The 24,683-nt window shown below is 48.6% G+C and overlaps 1 protein-coding gene across 15 annotated transcripts in view; it reads right to left on the bottom strand.

The window, feature by feature from the left end:
* Positions 1–24,683, bottom strand: part of PTPRS (protein tyrosine phosphatase receptor type S) — a 123,369-nt gene that overhangs the window by 9,762 nt on the left and 88,924 nt on the right. For 2 of the 15 annotated variants that reach the window (XM_052699901.1, XM_052699900.1), the window contains exons 12-25: positions 23,637–23,830; positions 23,180–23,206; positions 21,277–21,394; positions 17,322–17,912; positions 16,539–16,639; positions 15,788–16,041; positions 15,338–15,431; positions 14,897–15,112; positions 13,423–13,580; positions 12,746–12,757; positions 10,920–11,032; positions 8,553–8,600; positions 4,616–4,713; positions 2,135–2,258 (exon numbers count right to left, since the gene is read on the bottom strand). In XM_052699901.1, coding sequence (XP_052555861.1) covers positions 2,135–2,258; positions 4,616–4,713; positions 8,553–8,600; positions 10,920–11,032; positions 12,746–12,757; positions 13,423–13,580; positions 14,897–15,112; positions 15,338–15,431; positions 15,788–16,041; positions 16,539–16,639; positions 17,322–17,912; positions 21,277–21,394; positions 23,180–23,206; positions 23,637–23,830 — 2,148 coding nt within the window. The remainder of the gene's footprint in view (positions 1–2,134; positions 2,259–4,615; positions 4,714–8,552; positions 8,601–10,919; positions 11,033–12,745; positions 12,758–13,422; positions 13,581–14,896; positions 15,113–15,337; positions 15,432–15,787; positions 16,042–16,538; positions 16,640–17,321; positions 17,913–21,276; positions 21,395–23,179; positions 23,207–23,636; positions 23,831–24,683) is intronic. The other 13 variants (XM_052699902.1, XM_052699906.1, XM_052699903.1 and 10 more) reach the window with 13 other exon arrangements.

The following is a 24,683-nucleotide window of genomic DNA, read 5'->3' as shown; positions in this document are numbered from 1 at the left end:
GTAACGAATAAAACCAGGCTGGATTCAGCCAGTAAAGGCTTTGAAATTACAGGCTTTGACTTGCTTTAAATTGCTTGCTGTCATTTTTATTTTTTCTATTTGCATGAGTTACAGGCTATTGAGTTACAGCTGCCCGCTTGCGTCCTTGTTTGATGGCTCTGCTATGAGTGGCAGAAGGCAGTGCCAGAGTGAAGAGGGTGATTGGGATGTGGCAGGAGAAAGCTGCTCTGAAGTTAAAATGGACACCGGCACACACTCAGGTTCAGCTATAGAGAGCCTCCAAGACTGGCACGGACAATTTGGACTGTTTGGAAAATTGGCCCATTCCTAATTACAGCTGAGCAGTTGGCCGGGCTGGCAGGTTTCTGCCAACCTAAGATTAACTCGGCATAGAATGCTTAACTCGTGTCCCGAGGGGGAGCTCAGGGTGGGAAGCTGTACCAATATGAAATTGGGTTGCTAGTCCTCATCCCTCTGTAGCAATAGGCGCTGCTTCTTCTATTGGCTAGGTATGATCCACTCTGAATTGCCTGCCAGTCCTCAAGGGTACTCAGTAATTTCAGCTGCTGGTGAAAATGGCTTTTGATTAAATTTCTGGAGGGTTCCCCTCCCCCATTACTTCCCAATCTGAAATTTCAGAGGGGAAGATGGCTGTGCAGCAGCAGCAGGAACACGATCAAGGCTGAGCTTTTGGAATTAATCTCCTCTCCAGCCCTCTTGGGTCCACTCTGTAATTTAAAATGGTGGCCATGAGCTTCTGCACTGTTTTGCTGCATGACAGGGTCCAGTTACAGAGAAGTCACTGAATTAAAGCCACTACTTCTCCCTGACCAAGCAGACGGTGACGATCTGCAGCCCTGACAAATCCAGATTTAAAACAAAGGGAAAGCAACAACTAACTCCTCCAACCCCTTTCATCTTCTAGTGCTCAGTATAAGACACAGCCAAGACAAGCCAGAACCTCTCAGGTATTTGGACATTAACACACTGGACACACGCTGCTGTTGGTCCCCACGATGCCTGCAGCCATCCCTGCTCTCTGCTCCCTTGAGGGCAGAGCTCATCCCAGTGTCCTTCAGTTCTACACTCGTGCTCTTCTTTTCAATGACAGGGCAATGTTTTAAAGACTTGGCTTGCCTTGGCTCATGCAATATTAATCTCAGATAAAAAACAAGCTAGCAAAACACAGCCAGCTCCACAATGAGAAATGTTTAACATCTGTAACGGCAGACAAGAACAATCCAGACTGGTTCATTTGATGGCAAATCATGATCTTTTGTAACCTCAAAACCAGCTGAGTCTCCCTGAGATATTCTGGCAGAGGGAGATTATTCTAGGCAATTCCCTTGCCAGGAGGGCTTCTGAATGAACCCCCCCCCATTCACCACAGGGCTGTTTGTACATCTTCTCTGCTCAGATGCTCAGCTCTTGGCAAAGCAGTGGCTGCACACAACAGCACACCCATCTGCATAGCCACACGTGCCCTGAGAAAGATGAATATTATCTCAGCAGCAGTAACCAAAGCAGATCCCCTGCGAAACCCCATCTCCTCTCCACCGAAATCTCCTCTTATCATAGAGTGCATTTGGTCAAGAGCGATATTTAATGTAACTTTTCTAAGTATACCACCACTCACAGAAGATATGGGAAACAACTGATGGCCGACCAGGCTAATACCACATCCTTACTTTCAGTCCTCTGAGGCACTGCAGCAGGAGCTGTGTAACACGTAAGCTCTACATTTCTACAACTCAGCAGCCGCATCTTTGCTGTGCTGCTGACACACACATCTGTGCAATTAGCCCTGTGCCTACTTCCCATTCATCTGCTGTACAGATGCATTCCACATCCACCACCACCCACTGCCCTGCTCTCCATAAAGCACTGTGTGGTCTGTATTCTTCCTGTTAGTCAGAAGCATATCACAGGGATCTCTAAGTAAAGTGAAGGCAGTTTCTTGATAAAGCAGCCTTTGAAATGAGAGACTGCAGCTACAGGGAATATGTCAGTATCAGAACGTAACAAATGTGTGGTGAACACACGCGCCTCCTGCCTGCTGAACTCCGGGGGAGATGCTAAGAGAGCGGAGCCACCAGCCAGGTGGAGCTGCGGAGGAGCAGAGGTCGCTCCCTACCTTCGATGGGCAGCAGGATGACGCGCGAGTGGTCGTAGGCGATCACGTTGGCGTAGCGGTTTTTGGGCTTGTTCACTTCCAGGTTGGAGTGCTCCCAGGTGAACTGCTGGCCAGGGTCAATGGACTGCAGAAATTGGGAAGGAAAACACAGGAGTGAAAGGGGGGAAAGGGAACAAATCATGCTCCGAGTACCTTGCTCCACGTAGGACAGATCGTGGCTCTGTAGATCTAGCTGAGGAATGCAGCATTCACCATTTTCTTCCGTCTAGAGCAGAGCCTTGCTGTGGAACAGCCCCAGCACAGCACACTCCATGCCATGACCCTTTGCCCTGAGCACACGGAGCAGCACCAGAGGAAATTCCTACCCTGGCACAATGCAGCAGTGGCAAAAGCATCGGCACAATTTCAGGTTGCAAAACAGATGCCCTGAATCATAGTTGTGTTCACAGAGTGGTGGCTGCGCTGCATTACTTACAGCCCTGAGCTACTGCTGCTGATAAACGGTGGGCAATTGGGAGAGAACAACAGGGACAATCACAGCAGGATGTATTTATGAAATGATGAAGAAGCTAAATCTGTGTGTGGTTAAACTAAACAGCCATTAAGGGGGCATAAATATACCACTGTCTTAATACCTGGGGAGGAAGACATGCAAGCAAGGATGAGGTTTATAACCATGTATGCAAGTAGGATGTGAAGCACTGGGGAAAAGGCAGCAGGGAATAGCAGCTGCTCCGTGAGAGTGCTACTCCACGAGAGGGCTCAGCGCGTCCCTCAGGGGCTGAAAGCACCAGGAAAGGGGCTGTGAGGGAGCATCACCCCAGGCAGATGGGTAGGAGCTGGGCCTACAGGCCTGAACCAACATAATGTTTCCTAGAGGGGATAAAGGAGTAAACAATGAAACGTGCAGGAGAGAAAAATCCTTTGCCTGTCTGGGTGATTTATGCCAGGTTTTAAGGTGGTGGGTTTTTTTTTGTGTGTTTTTTTTTTTTTTTTTTTTTTAAGGTCCAGCTGTCCCAGATATGGAAATTAGGTTAATTACGTTTACCTCTAAATCCTCAGCCAGAGAATTAAATAAAACAAGGGCTTAATTCCTTCATCATTTTGCAGAGCCCTAGGGGTTTGCTTCAACTGGAGGCTTGGCAGGAGCAGGTTGAACTCTGCTCCCAGCTCTTCATTCCCCCTCTCCCTGCCTGCGCAGGCCCTGCGTGCACCACCTGCACCATCCTGCTCCCAACCCTTTGAGCACAATGAGCTCGGCCTTCACTGTGCCAACTCCCCAGCTCAGCTCCAGAAGCCACAGCAACAGCATGGTACAAAGCCACTCGAGGACAGCATCCCTTCTCACACTGAGCATTTCCAACTAATGGGTATTTATACTCTTGTAATGTGTCTGTTTGCTTTCTATTCCTCTAATCTCGCCTCACATTCATTTCATTAGTGATGTTTGTTTAGCTCTGGCTCTACCACTAGAGGAGGTTGTGCTGGAACAAAGCCAGGGCACTTGGGATATAGCAGGATGCAAATTAGTCTTTGAAGTCTGGATGGAGCCCGTTAACGAGCTGCTCCCCCTGCAGTGGGGTGAAAGACCCCAGCAGAGCTCCTGCACTGCACGGCCCCTCCTGGGTGCAGAGCTGTGACTGTGGGGCTGCTTCGCCCCTACTGCTCTACTGCTGTTTGCAAGGCAGACAGGGCAGAAACATCCCAGAGAAACATCGCAGGAACTTTGTTCAGAACACATCCCCTCACTTGCTGCCTGCACACAGAACCAGGCAGTCTAGACTTGTTATTAGCCTAAAAATAGCCAGGCATTTTGTCTCTTAACAACAACAGGAACCAGTCACACGTTCGATCTACAATGAAAGCAGCTTGCACAGTGCTCACCCAGAAGCACTGGACACTCACATGGGGATTAAGCAGTGCTAATGCAGCCAGAGCAGTGCCAGGAGATGGAAGCACAGAGCTCAGTCCATGCCCCTGGCAACCACTTGAGCTGCATGTCTGGCAGCCACGGCTCTGCTCAGCTGCAGGAGCCCATTTGAGTATCCAAATATTAGCAAGGAGAAAAAAGAGCTCATTGGCTTCACTGGCTGCTGACAATGTCAGCTGTGGAGGAGCCACTGCCTGTCTCCCTAGCTTCTAGAGCCAGGTATCTCATCCCTCTGCTTCATCCTCTGCACATCCAGCAACGTGACAAAGCCATTCTCAAGGACAGCACCCCATCCCACCTGTCTAAAACTTTGGGAAGCACAACATGGCAAGATCTTCCCTCCACGCAAAGGAAAGTCTCGTGGATCAGAAGTCTTCTACCATCTGGAACTGAAACTAGGAAGTGCTTAATTTTAAAAATATAAATAGCTTTTTTATTTCAAGTGACCAGATCCTTAAAGTGAAGCTGGGTATGTTTGAATGATGGCCTCTCTGAATTGCCTGATTTCCTGGCTCTGCAAACCCATGCACAGCACTCACTTTTGCTCATACCTCATACTCTTGGGATAATTTCAGGTTATCATTAGCTTTGAGATGCTCTGTGTGTTCAGCCAGCTCGGAAACAGGGATTGGTGGGTGGCTGAGCATACCTAAAAGACAAGACAGCAGGAAAAGAATCTCATTTAATAGTAACTAAAATTCACAACTGTCACACATTTTATAAGAAAGAAGAAACAAGGAAAGAAAATAAATTACAATGTAAGATCTGCAATGAAAGTAGGGAGGTTAGAAGAGAAGAATTCAGGGCTCGAAATTGTGTCCTTGGAAGTAAAAACAATAAAAAATAAAAATCACGGAAATAATTAAAAAAACAACAGTAAAATGAGTGTTTTCACAATGGCCCCTTTTTCAAATGCGTAAATCAGAGCAAAACAAAAAGTAAAATCTGAAGAGCAGATGTGCGTTAGTGATTCCAATAGTGGACTTAAAATGAGCAAATGCTGCCAGAGGAACCTACGCAGCAAATGGTACAGCACCCGCCATGACTGTAAACAAACTCCAACACAAAAGAAGGGAAGGGGCACAGATCCAGCCAACTGTGACCATGTGGGGCAGGGAAGGGGATGCAGATGGGGGAAGCAAAGGAGGCTTTTCAGGAATTGTCTGTAGCACACCAATGGCTCTGTGGGCTTCTCAGTGAGCTCATGGATGTGGTGGTCTTAACCCTCACTACCGCAAGAACGCAGCCAGCTACGGAAATGCTGAGTGCTGGCTCCTCTTCCTTCTCGTGCACTGCAGAAGACCTTCCAGAGGTCCGTCTGAAGGGTCGGCTGTACAAGCCCCATCAGCAAACTCTGCTGTGAGTTCATTACCTTCTGTGTCAGACAGGCAGAAGATCTTTGTAACCCTCCTTAGTCTGGGGAATGGGAAACAATTCACTGGGGAGACCAATGCTTCACAACCCTAGTTCACCAGCTTCCCTGACAACAGCAGCTGTGCTCATATCGAGACAGAGAACAGAGCTTGTGTCCCTCAAGACCTCCTGGCACTGAGGGCCACACTGCAGCAGGCTGAAGGCAACCAGCCAGGAATGGGGCTGAGCAGCAAAGGCAGAGCTGTGCCTATGGTGCTCCTAGAAGGGCAGCTGGAGCTCTGGAAGGAGCAGGGACCCTTCTCATCTCATGATCTTGAAGAACTATACTACGAATCATGGTGGAAAAGCTCTCCATGCTTTGCTCATCTGCATTGGATCATGTTTTTCCAAAGCCTTCCTGTGCTGCCTGCCGGCTGATCCTGCTACAAATGCAGCCAGTGAGGGCAGCAGCACGCGGAAAGGCCTTGGGCAGTGCCCCTGTGGGAAGGAGTGGAGAAGAGATGGAAGCCAGGGAGAATTTCGAGCCCCGTGGGTGTTGGGTGTGTGACAAAGCAGCGGCAGTGGCAGCAGCATGGTCAGATACTCCAAAATCTCAGCACAGAGATGGCAAAGCAAGCATGACATCCTCAGTTTTACAGTGAGCCCTGGAAGGACGCTGCCTCCCCCAGACCTGGGGGCAGGACACGTCTGCCAGAGTGAGGGTCACAGCCACCACTCCAGCGCTCTTTTCTAAGCTATCTAGATGTCTCTTTTCGGCACAAGGAAGTTTACCCAAAAATGGAAGGGCTGTGTGGGGAGAACAGATCAAAAAACCCACTAGAAAATAACTCCCAAGTCTAGATTGGCTCCATGCTGTTCCACTGGCTAGCAGGCAGAACACACCTCCACCTCACAGAGGATGGGCTCCCAGCACCTCCTGCCCCTTTCACCCAAAGGATTCCCCCTTTGCTTCCCACTAGAGCTGCCACCTGCTCCCCACCAGGTGCAGACTGGAGCCATTCAGAGGAATCCTAGAATGGCTGGGTTGGAAGGGACCTGGTAGAACATCCAGTTCCAACCCATGCTCATTCTGCCCTGTCCTTCTGCATCTGAATGGAAGGGCTGAAGAGGACAGCAAACACACCCAGAGCTGCAGCATTACAGCAAAGCCGAGCCCTGCTCAGAACAACTCACGGCAACTCAGCTGCTGTCTCAGGTCTCTAGTCCAGCCATCAGCACCCAACTGCTTACAAACCCAGGGGCTGCTTGCTGAGGTGTGGTTAGAAACACAGCAGTGTGGATGAAATTCCAAAAAACGGACACTTAACATTAAAAGGAAAAAAAAAGAAGAGCAACCAGAAAGCCTGGTAGAAACATGCAAGCAAGAAAAAAATCCATCAGATGCTCTTTGGCTCTGAAATCACAGAGCTGTAAGCATCATTCCCTCCGAGCACGGGGTCTGCCTGGGAAAGGCCCACTGCACCCATGTGCAGAGAGAAGTCATGTCTCCTCCGAAGGCACTGCACAAGTTTCCTTAAACAACCTTCATGAGATACGGTCAGTGTGCCCAGTGCCTGAAAATCAGCTCTGTCTCTTTGCCAGGGACCGCTGTGTGTCCACCTCCCACCACTGCAACAGCTCTGGCTGAGAGCATGTGGGAGCTTATCTGGTTTTGCTGCTGTTAAGGACAGGAATCTCCTGGTAGGATTGATTTCTGGGGCTCTTAATAATAAAACAAAACTGGAAACCTTTGCAGTAATAAGCACTTCCCTGGCCAGAACACCAAGCACACTGGAATTCCCACAAAGGCTGAGGTGGAGTTTGATATTCAATGAGCCAGGAGCAGCACTTTCCAGCAGTACCAGCCGGTCTCAGCTGAAACTCCTTTGCCTGCTTTAATTAACAACTCCCCTTAGTCAAGAAGGATGTGGCTCCAGGTTTCCCAGCTCAGTGACCCCTGGCAATGGGGGCGGCAGAAGGAGCCCTGGTGTGGGCTGAAAGAACACACAAAGCCTTCATGTGTTCCAGTGAAGGGGCTGAGAGGAGGTGGCAGGTGCACTGAGACAGTACTGGCGGGAGGATTCAAAAGCAACCACAGTGGTGTTTGGATTAAGCTATTCTGAGGACTGTCCCAGCAGACCACCAGCAGCATCTGCAATTCTTCACATTTGCAAGATAAAACCTCCCATCTATCCATTATTTCCCTGCCCAGCTCAAAAAAAAAAAAAAAAAGCCCCTATCACTCAGCAAAGCCAGGATCTTTGCTTCTAATGGGGATGAAGTCTTTCAGAGCTGCTCTCATCTAACATTTCAATCACTTGAATCTCTCTAATCTTATCACAAAAGACTTGATTCTCTGTGCACCAGCCAACTCACCAGCAACGTCACCCTAACATCTGTTCCATGGGTCAGAGCCCGTCTCTTCCCGCACAGCGACTGAGGCTGGATGGCACCGCATGAACCCACGGGCTGCGGAGGGCCCTGGAGAAGCCTCTGGTCTTTGTGCTGCTGGAACAAGTCGCTGCCAAGGAACAGGCACCTGCCACAGATGGGCAAAGGCCCCTTCCCCATCTACACAGAAAGATGCCCACGTGGCTCTTCCCAAAGAGAGGGCATCGTTAGCTGCATCTCATTTCCTCCTTCCCCACGTTATGAAGCAATGAACACAAAACCACAGGCACACACACATACAGGGCTCACATGCTGGTGCACAAAATATCACTTTCTGTCCAGGAATAAGTACGAGGGACACATAGCCAAGCTTCAGAAACGGAACATCATTGACAACGGGGAGAAAAGAGAGCCCTGAAAGACACATTCTTATCCTCAGAGAGACACGGAAGATGGACAGTGTCCCATACTGCTGCTGAGGGCTCTATCCTTTACGCTGCTGCTACTGCCCATGTTGTGCAAAAGGCCTGATATTTGGTACTGTAAAACTGGAAGCGCTGTTCAGACAAACAGATGGCACAGAAAAGGGATGAGATGGGCAGACACTGCAGGAATACAGAGAATTCAGCAAAAATAAAAAGTAACAGGAACGAAACAGAACTGGAAAGGAAAGCGATAGAAGAGGAAAAAATAATTATGGGGAAAAAATGAAACCAACAGGAACGAAAACACACAGGAACTAACTTTCAAAGTCAAACTCAGGGTCACTGAGAGGGCTGCTCAGACCAGAATCTGCAGAAAACAGTAAAAAAAATAAAAATAAATAAAATATACACTTTCTGAAAAATTTCATGCTAAAGCAAAAAAACAAAACAAAACAACATAAATCTAAAGAGGAAAAGAAAGTTATTTTTTGTGCTGATAAGGCAAGGACAGGCTCTTTAAGATTTGTGCTGCTCTGTCCTCTGTCTGAGCTGCTTGTGCCCGCTCCCATCCCCACATCCCCCCTCTGCTACCCCTCTGGGGACAAGATAGAGACCCCTCAACATGGAAACCTGCTGGAGAAGAGCCCACAGCCACCTATAAACCACAACAGACTTCACTCAGATGGCTTTAATTCCAACAGCCCCTACAGAGCCTTCCACCTGAAAACCGCACCACAATCTGCCCATCATCCCCAGCACACTGAGATCAGAATTTCTGTCTGTTCCCTTTTTGCCCAATGGCTATCAGTGTGGGAGGCAGGTGATTACCTCTCCCAGACCCTTTCAAACATTCCATGGCCTTACAAACAGCAGCAGAGGAAATCAGCCAGCTATCTCGAGCTGGACAGCGTTACAAAGAAAAGTTGGCAGTATCCTTTTAAGGCTAGATAGGAGAAAACCTGGCAGCCTTTTTGAGATCTACGGACTTCTAGCTGAGTCCTAACAGCAGCCTTGCATGTCTCTGCTGCCTTTTACAAGCCTCTCAGATCAAGAATTCAGAGGTAAGCATGATCTAACTAGCAAAAGACCCATCCATCTGTTGAGCACATTAACTGAAGCTAGGAAGCGCCTCTTCCTCAGCTGACTGCAGTCCTGCAAGGACAGGGAGAAATATTCAGTAAGGCAAACACAAAAAGCAGCACTCCCACTTGCCTCTTAGCATCCAGGTTAAGCTGGATCTTCTATCTTTGCACTTATCCTAGCATCAGTTTCTACGAGCGCAGCTCTTTCCTCAGTCTCCAATCACCACTTGGAGCACTCACAGGCCAACCTCTTGTCTGCACCCAGCATAAACCACAGAGGCCAGACAAACAGAAACTGCTGCTGAGCTGCAGCTGGAGACTCTCATAAGAAGTGGCTTATACAAACTTACTGTTGTTTATGCAAAGGGCAGCTGGGACAGCAGGATTCTGAAGTTTTCCAAGTTCTCCTGCTGCAGATCCCAAATACCTTCAGACTCTCCTGCAAGAGCACCACTGAGTAAGAGCTGATTTAGGGGTCCAGCTGCAGTTGAACTGCTCTTCATTCAGTCCCTGCATGCTGGATTAAACCTGCTTCCATCCTCTAGCTGAGATTCAATCTTTCCTACACTTGGATAGATACTGACATGCTGCTCCTAACTTTTTAATACAAACGCCTCAGTCCAGCACTGTCCTTGCAGCTCCCTGAGGACCCCTGCTTTCTGAATACCTATTGGCTTGTCAGCCTTGCCCTAAGCAAACTCAGACAATGCTAAGGACAGGACTGGGATGGGGAAACAAAAGCTGCAGAAACATTACTAACAAGCACAAAACAGCAAAACAATACAAACAAACTGAAAACAATAGCCAGCCCCCCCCAAAAGCACAATTCCCTTTCCAAATCCTCAAGCACCAGAAGCAGAGGTCCATACCAGTGCACAGGCACTGCTCGGCATCGCCACACGTGTGTGTACGAGGATGTGCCCGTGCTGGCCTGTGTCAGTGGTGGATTGCAGAAGTGCCATGCAGGCAGCTTAGACATGCATGTGCATGGGGATGTGGGTGCACAGAAAGGAGGGTGCACTGGCCTCTCTGATGGGACATAGCGTAGTCACATGCCAGCTTAGCAGCTGTACACTGAGGAGATGTTGCCTCTCCTGCGCGAAGCAACCAGCTGCCTTTCTCTGTCCTCACAACCCGTGGGGCAGGCCCGGCTCCTAATGGAACCCTTTTGGTGTGTACAAAGCAAGGAACAGTTACAGATCTGGCTGAAGCACACGGCCCTGCCATGCTTCACCTCTGCCACCCCAGGGTTTCCCAGCGCAAGGCTGCATAGCAGTGCTGGTGGGCAGGCAAGCTTGGCATAGCTACACTTGCAGCTGTGTACTTCACCCAGAATGCACCGATTCCTTTAGCTAGGTTGCCATGAAAGCTCTTCTTCCTGCCTCGCGATTGCTAGGTGGAGTCTGCAAGGCTTTCATGGTTTCCCAGAAAAGGTTAATTTCATCAGTCTTGCTTAGCGTAGGCAAGTCTTGAGGCTCCCTGGCTGCATGCTAAGTTAGCACTAGGTCTCAAAGGCAGCACCACTGCAGCATGGCAGGAAGGGGCTGGGGAAAGGGCTCTGCTTCTGCCCTCCCAGTGAGAGAAGTCAGTTTGCAGCTGGTTACCTGGAGTCTGGAAGTTGATGCGCCTCATTTCCACAGGGTCCTTGGGGTGGTGAGGGGTGATTTCAGCATTGTTCAGGAGGCATTTTGTCCGCGGCTCTGAATCTTTCCGTTTGCTTAAAAAAAATAAATTAAAAAGACAAAGCAGCTTAGCTTAGAGGCCTCTTGGTCTTTTCACCTCCCCCAGAAATCAGGGTCAGCTACAGCCATGCCCTGAACAAGGATATAAGTTACACAGAATGCATCAGAAAAGGGGTAAGGTTCGGAATATTTTATCATTGTAGCATTTGATTGGTTTTACAACAGCTCAGCAGTTTACATGCAAGTCTGGAAGTTCCCCCTTCATGCAGCAGAAGTACAAAAAGGCAACAAGGAGCAGCTGAGGTACTGTGAACCCATACCACAGCTCCCCTGCACAGACAAACCTCCACTCAACACTGCAGAGCTCTGCAAGTGGAAACGTTCCAATTCTGGCCAAGCCACTCTCAGCCTGAGAGAACCAGAGCCAACAGAATCATTTGGAAAAGTACAGAATCTCCTGACCATGACCTTGGACATAAAGTACTGCTATTTCTCCGTTGGCTTGTTTAGGAGTTCTTACTGCCTCGCAGACAGAAAAGTCAAGGCAGTGGTTTTCAACCTTTTTTTGATCTACAGAACCCTAAAAATCTGGGTTCAGAACCAGCACAGACACATCCTCTCCCATCACAGCTGTGCCTGCTGAGATCTGTCTCACCTCCTTGCCAGAAGCTGAAGCCCGCTCTGACGTGCCAGCTGAGCTGCACATGAAAGTGCTTCAAAATCTATTCTGCTTAAAACACGCTAGGTTAGCTGAGGCAGTTTAAAAGTCCTTGCTGACCTGGCTCATTCTCCTTGAAAAGAATTTGGAAGCAAAGCCCAGCGCTGATCTGAAGAGTCGATAACCTCTGGCAAGGGAACAGTGACACGCAGCTGGAAGCAGAACTTCTTGAATGAGCAGAGAACATGTACCCACACCTCAGGGCTTGCAAATATTGTCCTAGTCCCTCTCACGAGATGGCTGTAAAGCTCCTCACCTCTCCTGCCCAGGTTGCACAGATGCCTCCCATAATAAGCCCGCAGCAATAATGGTAATTGCTTAGGCAGAGAGGAGCTTGCTCAGTGCACTGTTAGCTGTCTCTTAACATCATTAATAGCTAGAAGAAGTGGCATGAGTCCTGCCAGCACTTAATGGGGCAGCATTTTGGAATTACACCACTTTGTAGTTTAGGAGTAGTTTATTTTTGCTGCAGTTCTGAAACTGCTGTAAAGTAGTTCATTGGCTAAACTCATCCGTTACTTCAATGAAAGCTCTCCCAGCCTTGAAAATGGTTTGAAATAGCCTCATTCTGCAGCTGTAAGCAAACTGTTAGAAGTCCCTGGGTGATGGGACAAGAACTGCTTTTACAAGAGGGTGAGAACAGCTCAGCTGGTGAGATTCTGTTTCTAGTATGCCAGTGGCTCAGAGAAGCCTATATGGACACTCAGACATAAAGAAAACCCACTGACTACAACACAAATGCATGTTTCCCTGCTCCATTAACCCATGGTTTTATGAGTTGCTTACTGTCACTGCTGCTTTGCTTGAGAAAGGCCATTATATTTAGGACCAATAGGCAGAAGAAAGCTGGCATTTCTTTCCCTTTTCTGCCCCAGTTCAAACACGGTCTTTGGTGGGTGTCCTTTAGGAAAGATCTAGCAGTAGAAACAGTACCAACACAGCCCCATCACCAGAGACAGTAAATACTGCCTAACACACAGCCAGCCCACAGAAAAAGAACCTTAGTAAATGGCAAATCTGGTGCTCTTACCTGTCTGGTTTGCTGTCCACGAAAGCAGTGAGTGGAGAAAAGACAAGACAAATGTCCAGATTAGAAAGGAACTGTAGAAGAATTGGGAAACATTCGCTCAGCTCTACCCCTGGTAACACAGGTGGAAGGTGGGACCAGCACTCCCCAGCGCTAATGAACACTAACGAGGCAGTCCCTGCTCCCTGCAGTACTTTGCTGTCTAGCAGCTTCACATAGTCTGGGACATAAAAGATACTCGCATGTGCATAAGCAAATGCACCTCTGCAGATGAAAGGTGGAGCAGGGTTAATTGAGATCTCTCCATAATGGGTAACGTCCCCATGGACACAGCTGTACTGGCTAGAGCTGCCATCCTGCCTCTTTTCTTGATTTATTTTGCTCAGCTTCTGTTTCCTTTCCTGTCCTCTTTTACTGCATGATGTGACCTGTCCTCAAGAGGCTTCTACTCCTGTCTGTGCACGATGAGCTACTCCAAAATCCAAGGAAAAGAGACTTCCAGAGGCTGTTCACTATTTCAGCATTTTTGCCTTAAGAATCCTCCCTGGCGCTGGTGGGAGGATTTGCTCTCCAACTAACAATTTTAGGACCAAGTAGGAAACTGCCTTTAGACTCCAGTCTCCAGTTATTCCTGGAGACATTCAGAATTGTCACAGATCTGGGCAAGAAGCATAACTTACTTTTTGTAGAGCAGAATGGCAATGACAATGCAGATGATGAACACCACGGCCAGGACGGGCCCAATGACCCAGATCAGCCCTTCCTCTCCGTCAATGATTGGCTGTGGGTCAGGGTTGTCCAGCTGGACAGGGTCGGAGAACGGACTAGCAGCAAAAGTCTGGAAGATATGAAAGATTGTGGAACAGAGTTCAGAGAAGGAACAGGGACTGAAAATGACGGGCAAACGTGCAATGTTATAGAAGAGATAACAGAAATAGAGGGAAGGAATTAAAAGGCCACCTCTGCTTCATCTGCATGGAGCTGTGCTCTAGAGAAAATAAGAAGCATGTTCAAGCCCACCAGAGTCCTAGCTAAGGAGCACTGCCTGCTACAACCTTCCCACCCCAAGAAAGATGTGCTCCCATCTTACACAGAAACTACAAAAACCAAAGTGCATAGAGTTGAACTGGCAGGCCTTGGTCTGAGTGAAAAGTCTGGCATAGGACAAGAACAGAAGATTTGGGCTCTGGGTTTTCAAAAACTCTATCAGCTCTCAGCAAGACTACAATTTTGCTTCATATGAGGCAGCTGGTGTGATTGCAGGCTGTTGTGAGTGAGCGTGCAGTACCTCGTTCTAAAGCAGAAACTACCACAAGCTGCAGTAATCCGATTGAGAAATGCATTCACAAGCGTGTCAGCCTAATCCTTTAATATCGAACACACAACTAAATATTTATTTTGAAAAATCCCTCTGAAAACCCTTAATTTCAAATAGCTCCCTGCTACAATTCCATAGGGGGATTTAAAAACAACAAAGTATTCAACTGCTTCCTATTGTGCATGAGGGAGGAGGGCAGGTAAATATTAAAACAGTTATTTTCGTAAAGCCAAACACAACACCACTGAAATCGGCTGCGGTGATGAAGTGATGAAGAGAGCAGATCTAGTTTTCCATTAAAAAAATGCTCCCCTCTCTGTTTGGTGGGGAGCTTAGCAATAACCAGGACATGTGGCATGCTGGTCTCAAAGCAGGACATCTGGGGTCACTGCTCTAAGGAATACAGGGGCAATCGTTAAAAGAAATTATGTTTTGTAAAGCGGTTTGGCCCAGGGATCCCTGAACCGAAGTGTACTGCTGATAGTTCAGTACCCTCCACTCTGACCTCATACCTGGAGCCACAAGTGTAGCAAGTCCTGCCTAAGCAGACTGACAAAATGCAGATGCAGCACACAAGATGCTTGTGTCGTCAGCCTGTCTCCAAGGAACAGCACATTTGCTGGGTGCAGACACAAGCACAAACAGCTCCAATAGTCCACAGCTGGACTGGAAGGCTTTTGCTAAGAAAAAAACCCTCAAGCTCTAACATCTGGTGGAAGTGAGTTACAGAGAATGCCAGGGGGGGAGCTGGCAGCTCACAAGAGCTGCTGCTGTCTCTGGTTGATAATGGGGACAGCATGGCCACAAGCATCTAAAGAGAGCAAGGCAGCACTTACTGCCTCAGGTTCCTGGAGCACTGCCAGGATGAAGATGACGTATCTCTGCCCCGGCTCCAGGGCTCTGTTCTCAAAGTTGTCGTAGTGTTTCATATCGCCCAGGACAAAGTGGTTGGGGAGGGAACGAAAACGGGCAGCAATGTAGGGCTTGGGGAAGTCCAGCTGACGGGAGTGACGCAGGCTGCGGCGTCGGAGCCTGGCAATGTCCTGAACCAGCTGCAGGAAGCAAAGAACACTGTGAGTACTGATGCCTTCAGCACCTTCAGGAAACGGGAAGGGGGGAGCACCAAACCATGGCACTCCAACTCGTCTCATTTTAGCTACTGGGAACACAGGTCACACACCCCAAACCCACTCTTCCAAGGATCTCCAGTCACCGTAACATCCGTTACACTCTTTGCTCTTTCCCTTACGGCTGGCTGCAGTCTCTGCCACACTCACCTCCTCCAGGTCCATCTCTTCAGGGCTGCCCAAGGGGTTCAGGAACTGTCCTCCACGGGACTTCCTCAGAGGCACCACCACAATGTAGTAAGCTCTAAGAGTTGGGAATAATCAGAAGAAATAGGCCTGAATCTCACTCTGGGAGTGACAGGAGAGTGCACACACTGACAGAGGAAAGCCAGGTCTGCCCACTCCTGGTGGCTCAACCCAGTAAACCTCTTATCTTTAATTTATCAAACTTATTTATTGCTGTTTCTGGATTCAGCGACAGCCCCACATAACATGCCTCCCTTTGCATTAGCCCTGGGAAGTGTCTCCATGAGAAAAGATTAAGGCAACGTTTGAACACACAGGGAACACTCCCTCTGTTGCAGTCCTTGTGGGTTTGTGCTATGGACTCCCTGCGACATGAACTGAATACACCAAGTCTGCAGTTTACCAGAAACCTACTGGACAGCCACAGAGCTCTTCACATCAGGGAGAATCACCACCACGTTGCCATCAGCATCAGGTTTGTGGGTCACCTCTGGCTTCCTAGATAACATGTTAGCAGCGGTCCAGGCAGCCACATTCTGCTGCAGGCCACCCATGCTGTTGCCGCGGTTCATGAGAACGAAGTTGTAAAATGTATGGGGCTTCAGGTTGGTGATGAGTTTCTTGGTGGTGCGGCCATCCACATCAACATTCAGCCCATTGTACTGGATCTGCGCAGGGAGAAGAGGCAGCAAAGATGTACCATGAGCAAGGCTGATATTGCCTAGACAACCAGACTCCTTTCCTTTGGTTTGCAGAGAACATGGGCCGCTTGACTGTGCCCTGTTCCAACCAGAGCAACCTGTGCAAACACAGGTACAGCAGCCATTGAGTGGGAAGCTGTCTGTCTCAAGGGCTGTAGTGTCCCTAGGCACAAGGCAGACAGAGCACAAGGCCTTATAACTTCTCTGCGAAGAGACCTTCTTCTCTGAAAATGGGAAGAGTGTGGTAACATGCCTAGAGACAAAGGTTTTGTAACAGAGGTAAGAGTGCAACCCCACAGGCTGATTATCAGCACACCTGCTTGATCTGGAGATTAACCATTATTTGCTCATATCTGAGAACCAGATCCAGAATTTCTGGCTCTTATGATCTGTTCTTCAAATGAACAGACAAGACTGCAGGAAATTGAGAAGGAACACAGTTCTGACTCTTGCTTTTTACTTGCCTTGTATGGAGTGGGAGAGTTGTAATTCTCAGGAAACTCCCAGCTCAAAAGGACAGACGTCTTCGTCACCATCTTCACCTTGAAGTTTTTGGGTAAAACTGCTGAGAGAAAAGTGAGGAAGAAGGGGACAAAGAAGAAAAGGCAGCAGAGGAAAGGAAGAGCAAGAAACAGAAGGAAGACAATGTCAGACACTGGCAAAAGAGTCTGCCAGTCAGGTTCTGGCTGCTGCAGCAGAAATGGAACGGCTTGCTCCCTCCTTCACACTTTGCTTGAGTTTTGCCAAGGTTCACTACCTAATGTTCCCTGACCTCATGCCTAATCCCGGAGAGGGTGAGGGAGGATGCATGGCCCTGCCCCTCACCCTGTCCGTGCTCAGGGCACACTATGGGACCAGGTGGCTGCTGCAGGAACAAGGTGCTGGCTTTCTGAGCATGCTCAGGTGAGGAAACCCATCCCAGGTAACATTTGAGGTTTTCTGATTTTTGTTTTCTTTCGGCTGCTTGCAAAAGCTGAAGAAAATGCTCTTCCCACCTGTATAGCGACTGGCCCCATACTTCAGGTGCCAGTGAAAGAAGGGTGTCCGGACTTAACTTAGAAAAAAGTGGTAAAAGAGACTTACCTGGCACAAGACAGAGAGGAGCTGAGGGACAGAGCATGAAACCAGAGTGCTCTGCATTTACTCGCGAGCCTGGCTGAGCCTAGCTTTACCTCTCCAGCTCTCTGCCTCCTGGCACCAGCCCCGGTTACAAGGAGAGAGAGGGAGGAGAAACCGGTAAGTCCTACCTTGATCCAGCTGGAATGTTCGATACTGGACGGTCGGGCTGTACGGCCCGGGGCCTTTACTGGTGTGAGCACGGATTTTAACATCATAGGCAGTGTTGGGTTTGAGGCCGTTGAGGGTGTACGAGTTCTCTGGGGAGGGGGGCAGGTCTTTTTCCAGTGGGTTGCCGGGAGAACCGGCTTCCCGGTAGGCCACGGTGTATTTGACGATGGCTCCATTCCTCTCGGCCAGCACGGGGGGGAGCCAGCCGAACTGGATCGACATGGAAGTGATGTTGCTCGCCTCGAGGATTTGGGGGTAACCTTTGGGGATATCTTCAGGGGTGGTGAGTTCCTGCACAGCTTCCTCCCCAAAGCCAGCCCGGCTTTTCACGGCCAGCTTGAAAACGTATGTGGCGCCTTTGTGGATGCTGGGAGCGGTGTACTTATCCTCCAGGGCAGAGAACTCCAAAGTAGCCAGCGGGTCGACATCCTTGCGGCCAAACTGGAGCCGGTAGCCCATCACCTGGCCTTCTGCATCCAATGGAGGCTCCCATTTCACCAGAAGAGTATTCTCCTCTGTCTGGTGCACAGACAGGATGGGCTTGCCTGGGACTGGGAGAGAACAGAAACAGCTTAAGCCATGTGTGGGACAGGGTGGCTGGTGAGGTGATGCAGAGACTCTTGAGCTGTAGCACAGGTTCCTCAAATTGATGGCAAGTTCTCACCTTGACCTTGTGTACCTCACTACCCCAGGCTGCTGCTACCCACCCACTTTACAGGTGAATGGTCTCCAGCAAGTTTAGGAGAGGTGATGCGCTGCTGCTGTGATGTTCTTACACATTTCTGGATTTTTGTTCCTTGTCCTTGGGAAGGAAAGGTGAGCCCTGCTGCCCTCTTATCACTGGACCACTTTACCATAGCTGGGAAGAACAAACTCAGGAGTCCTCTTGTCCACAACACCCGAGCAGATTGCATCACAGCACAGGGACAAATGAGTGCAGGAATCCCTTAAACTCCTGTTCTCTCTCTCTTTCTCTCTCTCTCTCTATTAAGCAACACAACTCATGCAGAAAGAGACTGGAACAGATTGGCTCAGGCTGGGAAGGCCAGAGCAGCTGCGGGTGAAGTAATGGAGGATGGGGAAGGAAAGTCTGGGCAGCCTGAGGTCCTGAGCAGCAGGCACGAGGCCAGCTGAAGAAAGTCTGGCAGGCATCTGATCAAACCAGTTGGGTACAGAGAGGCACACAGAGAGTCAAAATATGAGCCCAAAATCTGTGCAAGGTGCAGGGCAGGAAGAGATGCTGCAATTTCTCTCCTCTGGGTGAAGGGAAAAGACATCTGAGCGTTGGTGTTTCTCAGCTAGCTCCCTCCTCACCCTGTCAGTTAGTTTCTCCACGTTTGGGGACTACTGCAGAAACTCAGCAGTGCCTCTGACTAATGAGCCCTGGCTCAGCCTGACAGCAGAGCAAGCCCATCGCCACCGTTAAATGACATGTGTAGGCCCAGAGGTTTCTGAAGCTGGAGAGATCAGAGCATTAATTCCAGCAGCTCACACATCATTTACATTCACTCCACTATTAGAGCTAATTTCCTTCCTCTATGCCTTGGTGTTTCTTCTGATTGAGCAGGAAGGAGAGAGAGAATGGAATATAGGAGTGACCCCGGCCCACTCTGGCAGCACGTGTCTGACTGAGAGTTGGCAGGGTGGAAAGCTGCAGTGCAGCTAACAAAGCGAGCAGTAGGGAGCTGGCAGGGAAGGATGCTGCATGTGGCAGGGATGCTGGCAGTCATTCCAGAGAAACCACTCTGTTGAGTGTACAACTGACATGTGAACAGAGGGATGAGGCGCTGCCTCTGAAACCAATGCTTCGTTCACTTTGAACTGCCACCGGGTGCCTGGGAGCAGCGCTGGGAGACCCTCTGTTGGAAATACCGAAGAAACACATTACAGAGAAAATGCTGCCGTTACTTTTATGCTTCTGTTTTTATCACAAATGTTGCTACAATCATCTGAGCTTGAAAATATTACATTTGAACAGCAAATATTGTTTTGGAGAAAGGTGAGAAGAAAGCAGGGGGAAGTGTTTTATTTTGCAATTGGTTTGGACAGTAAAGGAGAAAATTGGATGTAATACTGTATTTAAATTCAGCCCCTAGCCCTGAATGATAAAAAAGATCTCTCAGAAGCTGCAAAGAAGATAAGAATGTTACAGAATCACTTGGAAGTTTTTTTTTTAATAGCTATTTCAAGTTGGGGGAAATTGAGTTTTGGGTAATAGCTGCTGTGCTGGAGAAAACATCCCTCTGCAACTGATCACCTGCACTACAAACCCTAATGGGGAGACATGGGAGAGGTTGACAAGAGAGTGACAGGAGAGGAAGGGAGGGAGAAAAAAGGCTCCAGAGAGAAAAATGAAGAAGGCAGAGAGCCCAGGAAGAAAGACAAGAGAGAAGAGAACCAGAGAGCGAGAAGACACACGAGCAAAACTGGAGGGGGAAGAAGACAAGAGAAGGAAAAAGCTTCTGGCAGAACACTGATACTACAGAGCATGAGGACAAGAGTCTGGATGCTGGCATCCAAATGTACCCTACTATTTCCTCCCATGTCCTGGAAACCAAGCTTGTTCTCCATCTCTTAGCTGTGCAGGAGAGGCAAGAAGGGAGAGAAAGGCTGAATTCTCATTTTGTCTGAAGACGGAAATATAGCATGGGATCAGCTTGGGACCGAGAAAAAAACAGCACAGAGGGCAGCTGCTGCTCCAGTTTTGCACATTTCAGGCTCCTGAGCCCCTTCTGTCCTGTGCCCTCTGCTGAGGTCTGTGCTGCCCCCAGAGCCTCAGCAGAAGTCTCTAGGTTAATTATGCTGCACTGACCAAAGGCCTTTGACCACTGCAAAAGCAGAGCTCTTCCAGAAATAAGAGATGATGTCAGTTATGAAGCTGCTGGAAGCAGGGTGAAAATAACTGCCCCACAACTAAGAAGAAAATGAACAGGCAGCCAGGGATGAGACTAGACAACGAAAAGAAATGACAAGGGCAGAAAGCCATTACCTGACAGCCCGAGCAAGGGCAAGATGGGGTGACATAAGGTAAGCACAGTCCAACAACCAGGTCAGGCATAACAGTCTTACTCCATTACACAAAACCTTCCCCATGCTGCATAGCAGAGCTCTGTCTGGGAGAGCACCAACCACAGGAAGGCAGACGCTGAGAAGACAGGTGGAACGCATGCCTCTGCTTTCTGCCTGCAGCACAACCGCGTGGAGGAACAAGGAGTACTCTGGTGACCTTTGTCACTCCTTTCAGGCCCTACTGTCATAGCTTTACATTGCATCCTCTGCACTGAAGCTGACAGACTTTGCCATGAAGTATAGGGCAAAGGGGGGAATGAATCTGGGTGGTATGTGCGGAGCGAGCCCAGGTTGCAGAACTGTTTGCAAGAAAAGGTCAATACTGTCATTATTTTCCTCCCTACTGATCACTAGTCACAGGCAACGAGGGCAGGTATGTTCAGGCACGATGCTAAAAGAAGAGAAAGCTGGGCAGCATCTCTGCTGCTTTTCAGCTCTTTGCAAGTAAGCACCGTGACAGCAGGCCTCTGGGTCTCCTGTTCCCCACGGTACGTGTGTGTGCCCACCATCAAAGCTGCAGGGTCTCTCCTGTGTCACCACACAGGTCAGTTCAGGCAAAGATCCTCTTAATTCTGGTGCACTGAAATTTACAGTGCACAAGATTACAAGCAAAGAATTTGTCCACTGTTGTATTTCTGGATGTGGGAACTTCCTGCAGCACTGAAGAGAAAATTCTTTCATTTACTGAGGACTACCTCTGAGGAATGAAGGATTTTCTCACTAGAAATAATTTTTTCTCCAGAGGCAGCATGACATTTGTTGTGAGGAGAGTGAGATGAAAGAAATTTCCTTGCTCCAGGACATTGTGAAACTGGGGCACTGCAATGGATCAAAAAAAAGTCTTACCTGCACCCTTAGTGGTGACCACTTTTGGTTTGCTGCGAGCACCATCTCCCTTCATGGTGTAGGCGGCTACGGTAATGGAATATGCAGTCTCAGGCTGGAGCCCAGCAATGACCATCTCCTGTTTGCAGGATTCCAAAGGAAAATGGTGTAAATATTTATGGACATACACACAGGTAGATCTCTCCTGCTTGTGGGAATCTCAGGTCTTTTCTAACATGCAGAAACATTCCCTGAATCTGAAACCACCAGGCACTCAGGGTTAACCTAGGCAGATGTAGGAACTGCAGGAGGATGAGGGCCACGTTCCTCTGGGGAGCAGCATGCACATCCCAGCTGCAAACAGCCCCTCTGTAAACACAGCATGTTTCTGCAGGCCCTGATTCAATCTGTTCCCTTCCACATCTACCTCTCCCACAACCAGTATCTCAACACAAACTGCTTCAGCCATCAAAACACTGCTGTGCTCTTCAAAGCATTCCTCTTCGCTATGCTGTCTCAGAGGAGGTTTCAGTGGTTTCAAGGAGATTATGTGTTTTTATCCTTCATCCCCTCCCTTCTCTGCTCAGAGATATTCTTATAATGCCTTCATAATATTAAAAGGATTGCTTTAACACAAAGTGCAAGACGACGTTTTTTGCTTGCAGGTTAAGAACTCTACCAAATCCCCAATGCCCTCCTTCCTCCCTCCACTATCAGCCTCACCACACCTGATTCCCAAAAGCTTTTGTTGGAAGATGGGCCTCAAGAACAGCCCTTCCCCATAAAGCACTCAGCTCCTCCAAGGGCTGTGCTGTAACAGAACATCCATGCTAAACCAAACAGGATGGGGGCACTGCAGCAGAGTTTTCTCCATGGCTCTGAGAAGAAGGGAGATGTGAATTCTGTGCATGTTTTGTGACCTTCTTCTCCCTCACCCCTACTGTACCTCAGTGCTTTAAAAATGAAATTATAGGGCAGCACTCGGAAAATTTCTGGTGCTGAAAATATCTGTGTTGCCCTCACAGCTGAGCACGAGGTGGAAAAGCAGCACTTCAAAATAGCAGGACTTCAATCAAGTTTGGAAGCCATTAGCTAGGGAGACAGGTCTGCCTTCTGGGAGTCAAAAAACCCGTCCTGCCTTCACACACATCACTGAGTTCTATTAACATTTTAGGCAAGCAACACAGCCTCTCCATGTGTAATGAGCGCCTTGCTTTTGTAGGGTGCCCAGCAATCTCTGGGAGATACACATATATTCACTGTAGCAGTGTATTATCCTGGGACCCCACTCCTGCAAGGAAATGCTTTTTCCTGCTGCTTTGTAGCAGTTAAGATCACTGAAAACCATTTAGCACTTCAGCAGAAGCAGCAAATGCCAAACAGCCCATATGACTTTATGGTCTACTTGAAAGGCAAAAGAGCCAACAGCAATTCAGGGCTTTGTGTAAACAAGTATTCTATGAATTTTGGCCTTTCCAGGGCACAAAGCATTTGCTGATAACTTGGAAGTTATAGGGCTTTGAATATCCAATGCTTTTCAATCTAACTTTGTTTTTCAGACACAAGGCTGGGTGGTGGCACAGCAGCTCATCTTTAGCGTATGTTTAAGGTCCTCCCAGCCTGTGTCCCACCTGCTTCCCTGTGGAGGAGCAGCAGACTTGTCTTTCCTTCAGAGCTGAAGGGAAAACCCTGCAGTACCACCGCGTGCTGACAAACTACACAATCACACAGGGTTGCAGAGCAGAGCAAACGGGGCGGGCACAATGCACGGGAACACCAACAACAGGCTTTAAAACAGGCACACTGGCACTGCAAAAACAAAGAAAAAAACCAAACAAACAAAAAAAAGAAAAACACCACAACAGGAAGTGGGAGAAGGGGAGGGACAGAACCAGTACAGGAGGATTGTTTTGTTTTTACTTACATATTCGGCAGTGTCATCTGTTTCCCACTGAGCAGAGAACAAGAAAGGTTTTGCATATGAGAATACAAGAGGGGAAAGAAGGGAAAGACAGAGACACAGCATGAGGAAGAAATCCCTGAGCAAGCAGCCACACAAGGTCAGAAGTTACCAGGCCAGCATGAAGAAAGAAGTAGAGTGGGAGAAATTAGTAGATTCCACCGTGGCCTTTGTCTATCTTAAGAAACTTTGCAGACACAGGAGGATGGACGATATTTAGTTCAATGCTGGGAGAGCAGCTCATGCTCTTCCACAACAGCTGTTTTCTGGGACCGCAAATGAATTGCAGGAAGATAACATCTACCTTTGTCACAGAGACGTTTCTTCAGTAATACCCTGCTTGGAATGAGACAAGGTGGCACCCATCCCCTCAGAGCTTCCACAAGAGAAAAAGAGGTTGGAGCAGGATGTGAGCCTTTACCTGGGCATCAGCCAGCATGATATCCTTGATCTGGGGCAGCCCCCGGGCCTCTCCATTCTCCATGCGCACATAGTGGACCTGGTAGCCGCGAATCTGGCCATGCTGGCGGTTCTGGACTGGAGAGCGCCAGAACACCTGGATTGCAGTGGAGTTCAGGACCTCCACCTCCACTTTCCGAGGCGGCGCGCTGGGCACTGCGAGGAAGGGACGGAAGGAACAAGAGTCACTCGAGGATTTCTGCCTGGAGCCCGTAACCTCCATTACGGCGTGCTCCATCTACAGCTCTGAAAGAAGGGGGAGATCTAACATCAACCTGGCTACTCCACTGCCTGCATTTGGCCTTTACTCAGTGAGATGGGGAAGCACTCTAGGGGATCTAATCTGCGCCATCTCAGCCCAGCTATTCCTCCTTTTTCCTCAGTTTGCTCAGCCATATAGCTCCAGGTCAAATTCTGAGGGCAAAGCTAATAATCCAAGGAGCCAGAAAAGCTCTGGCCATGTGACAAGGGATGTTAGGGTGAAGAGGCTGTGGAGGGAGACTTGCCCTTGGAGTTCCCAGTCCTCCCGGGCAGGGCAGGCAGGTCGGTGGTGACAGAAGCTGCGTTGTCTCGGGTCAGGAAACAAAAGATGTCATAGATGGAACATAGGGTCAATTTTTGGAAAAGATAAAACTAAAAAAGAGCAGTGTCTAAGAGCTTGATATGCAAAAAGCCCACAATTTCTAAGTAACACATCCATCCATTTGGATGTGGGCAGATGGTAAAGGAAACAGGACCAACACTGGGGACAAACTTTACTTGATCTTTTCCAGTCCTTTTTCTTTGGGATGGAGAAAGAAAACCTGAGTTTAGATCTGACTATTGCGATTTACTGGGTATTATTACTGATGGGTTTACCTCACTGTCAGAGTTTTCTGCTCTCCCTCCATGCACACATTCACATTTTTCCCAGTTTTATTTTGCTGTATAAATAACAGGGAAGCTCAAATCTTGTCACCTTTTGTGTTTGTGTCAGAAGTCTCCACAGTGGACCACTGAACTGGAATGT

This window comes from Tympanuchus pallidicinctus, unplaced genomic scaffold, assembly GCF_026119805.1.
Source record: "Tympanuchus pallidicinctus isolate F22 unplaced genomic scaffold, pur_lepc_1.0 scaffold38, whole genome shotgun sequence".
Taxonomy (NCBI): Eukaryota; Metazoa; Chordata; class Aves; order Galliformes; family Phasianidae; genus Tympanuchus; species Tympanuchus pallidicinctus.
This window is presented reverse-complemented; position numbering and strand designations above follow the sequence as displayed.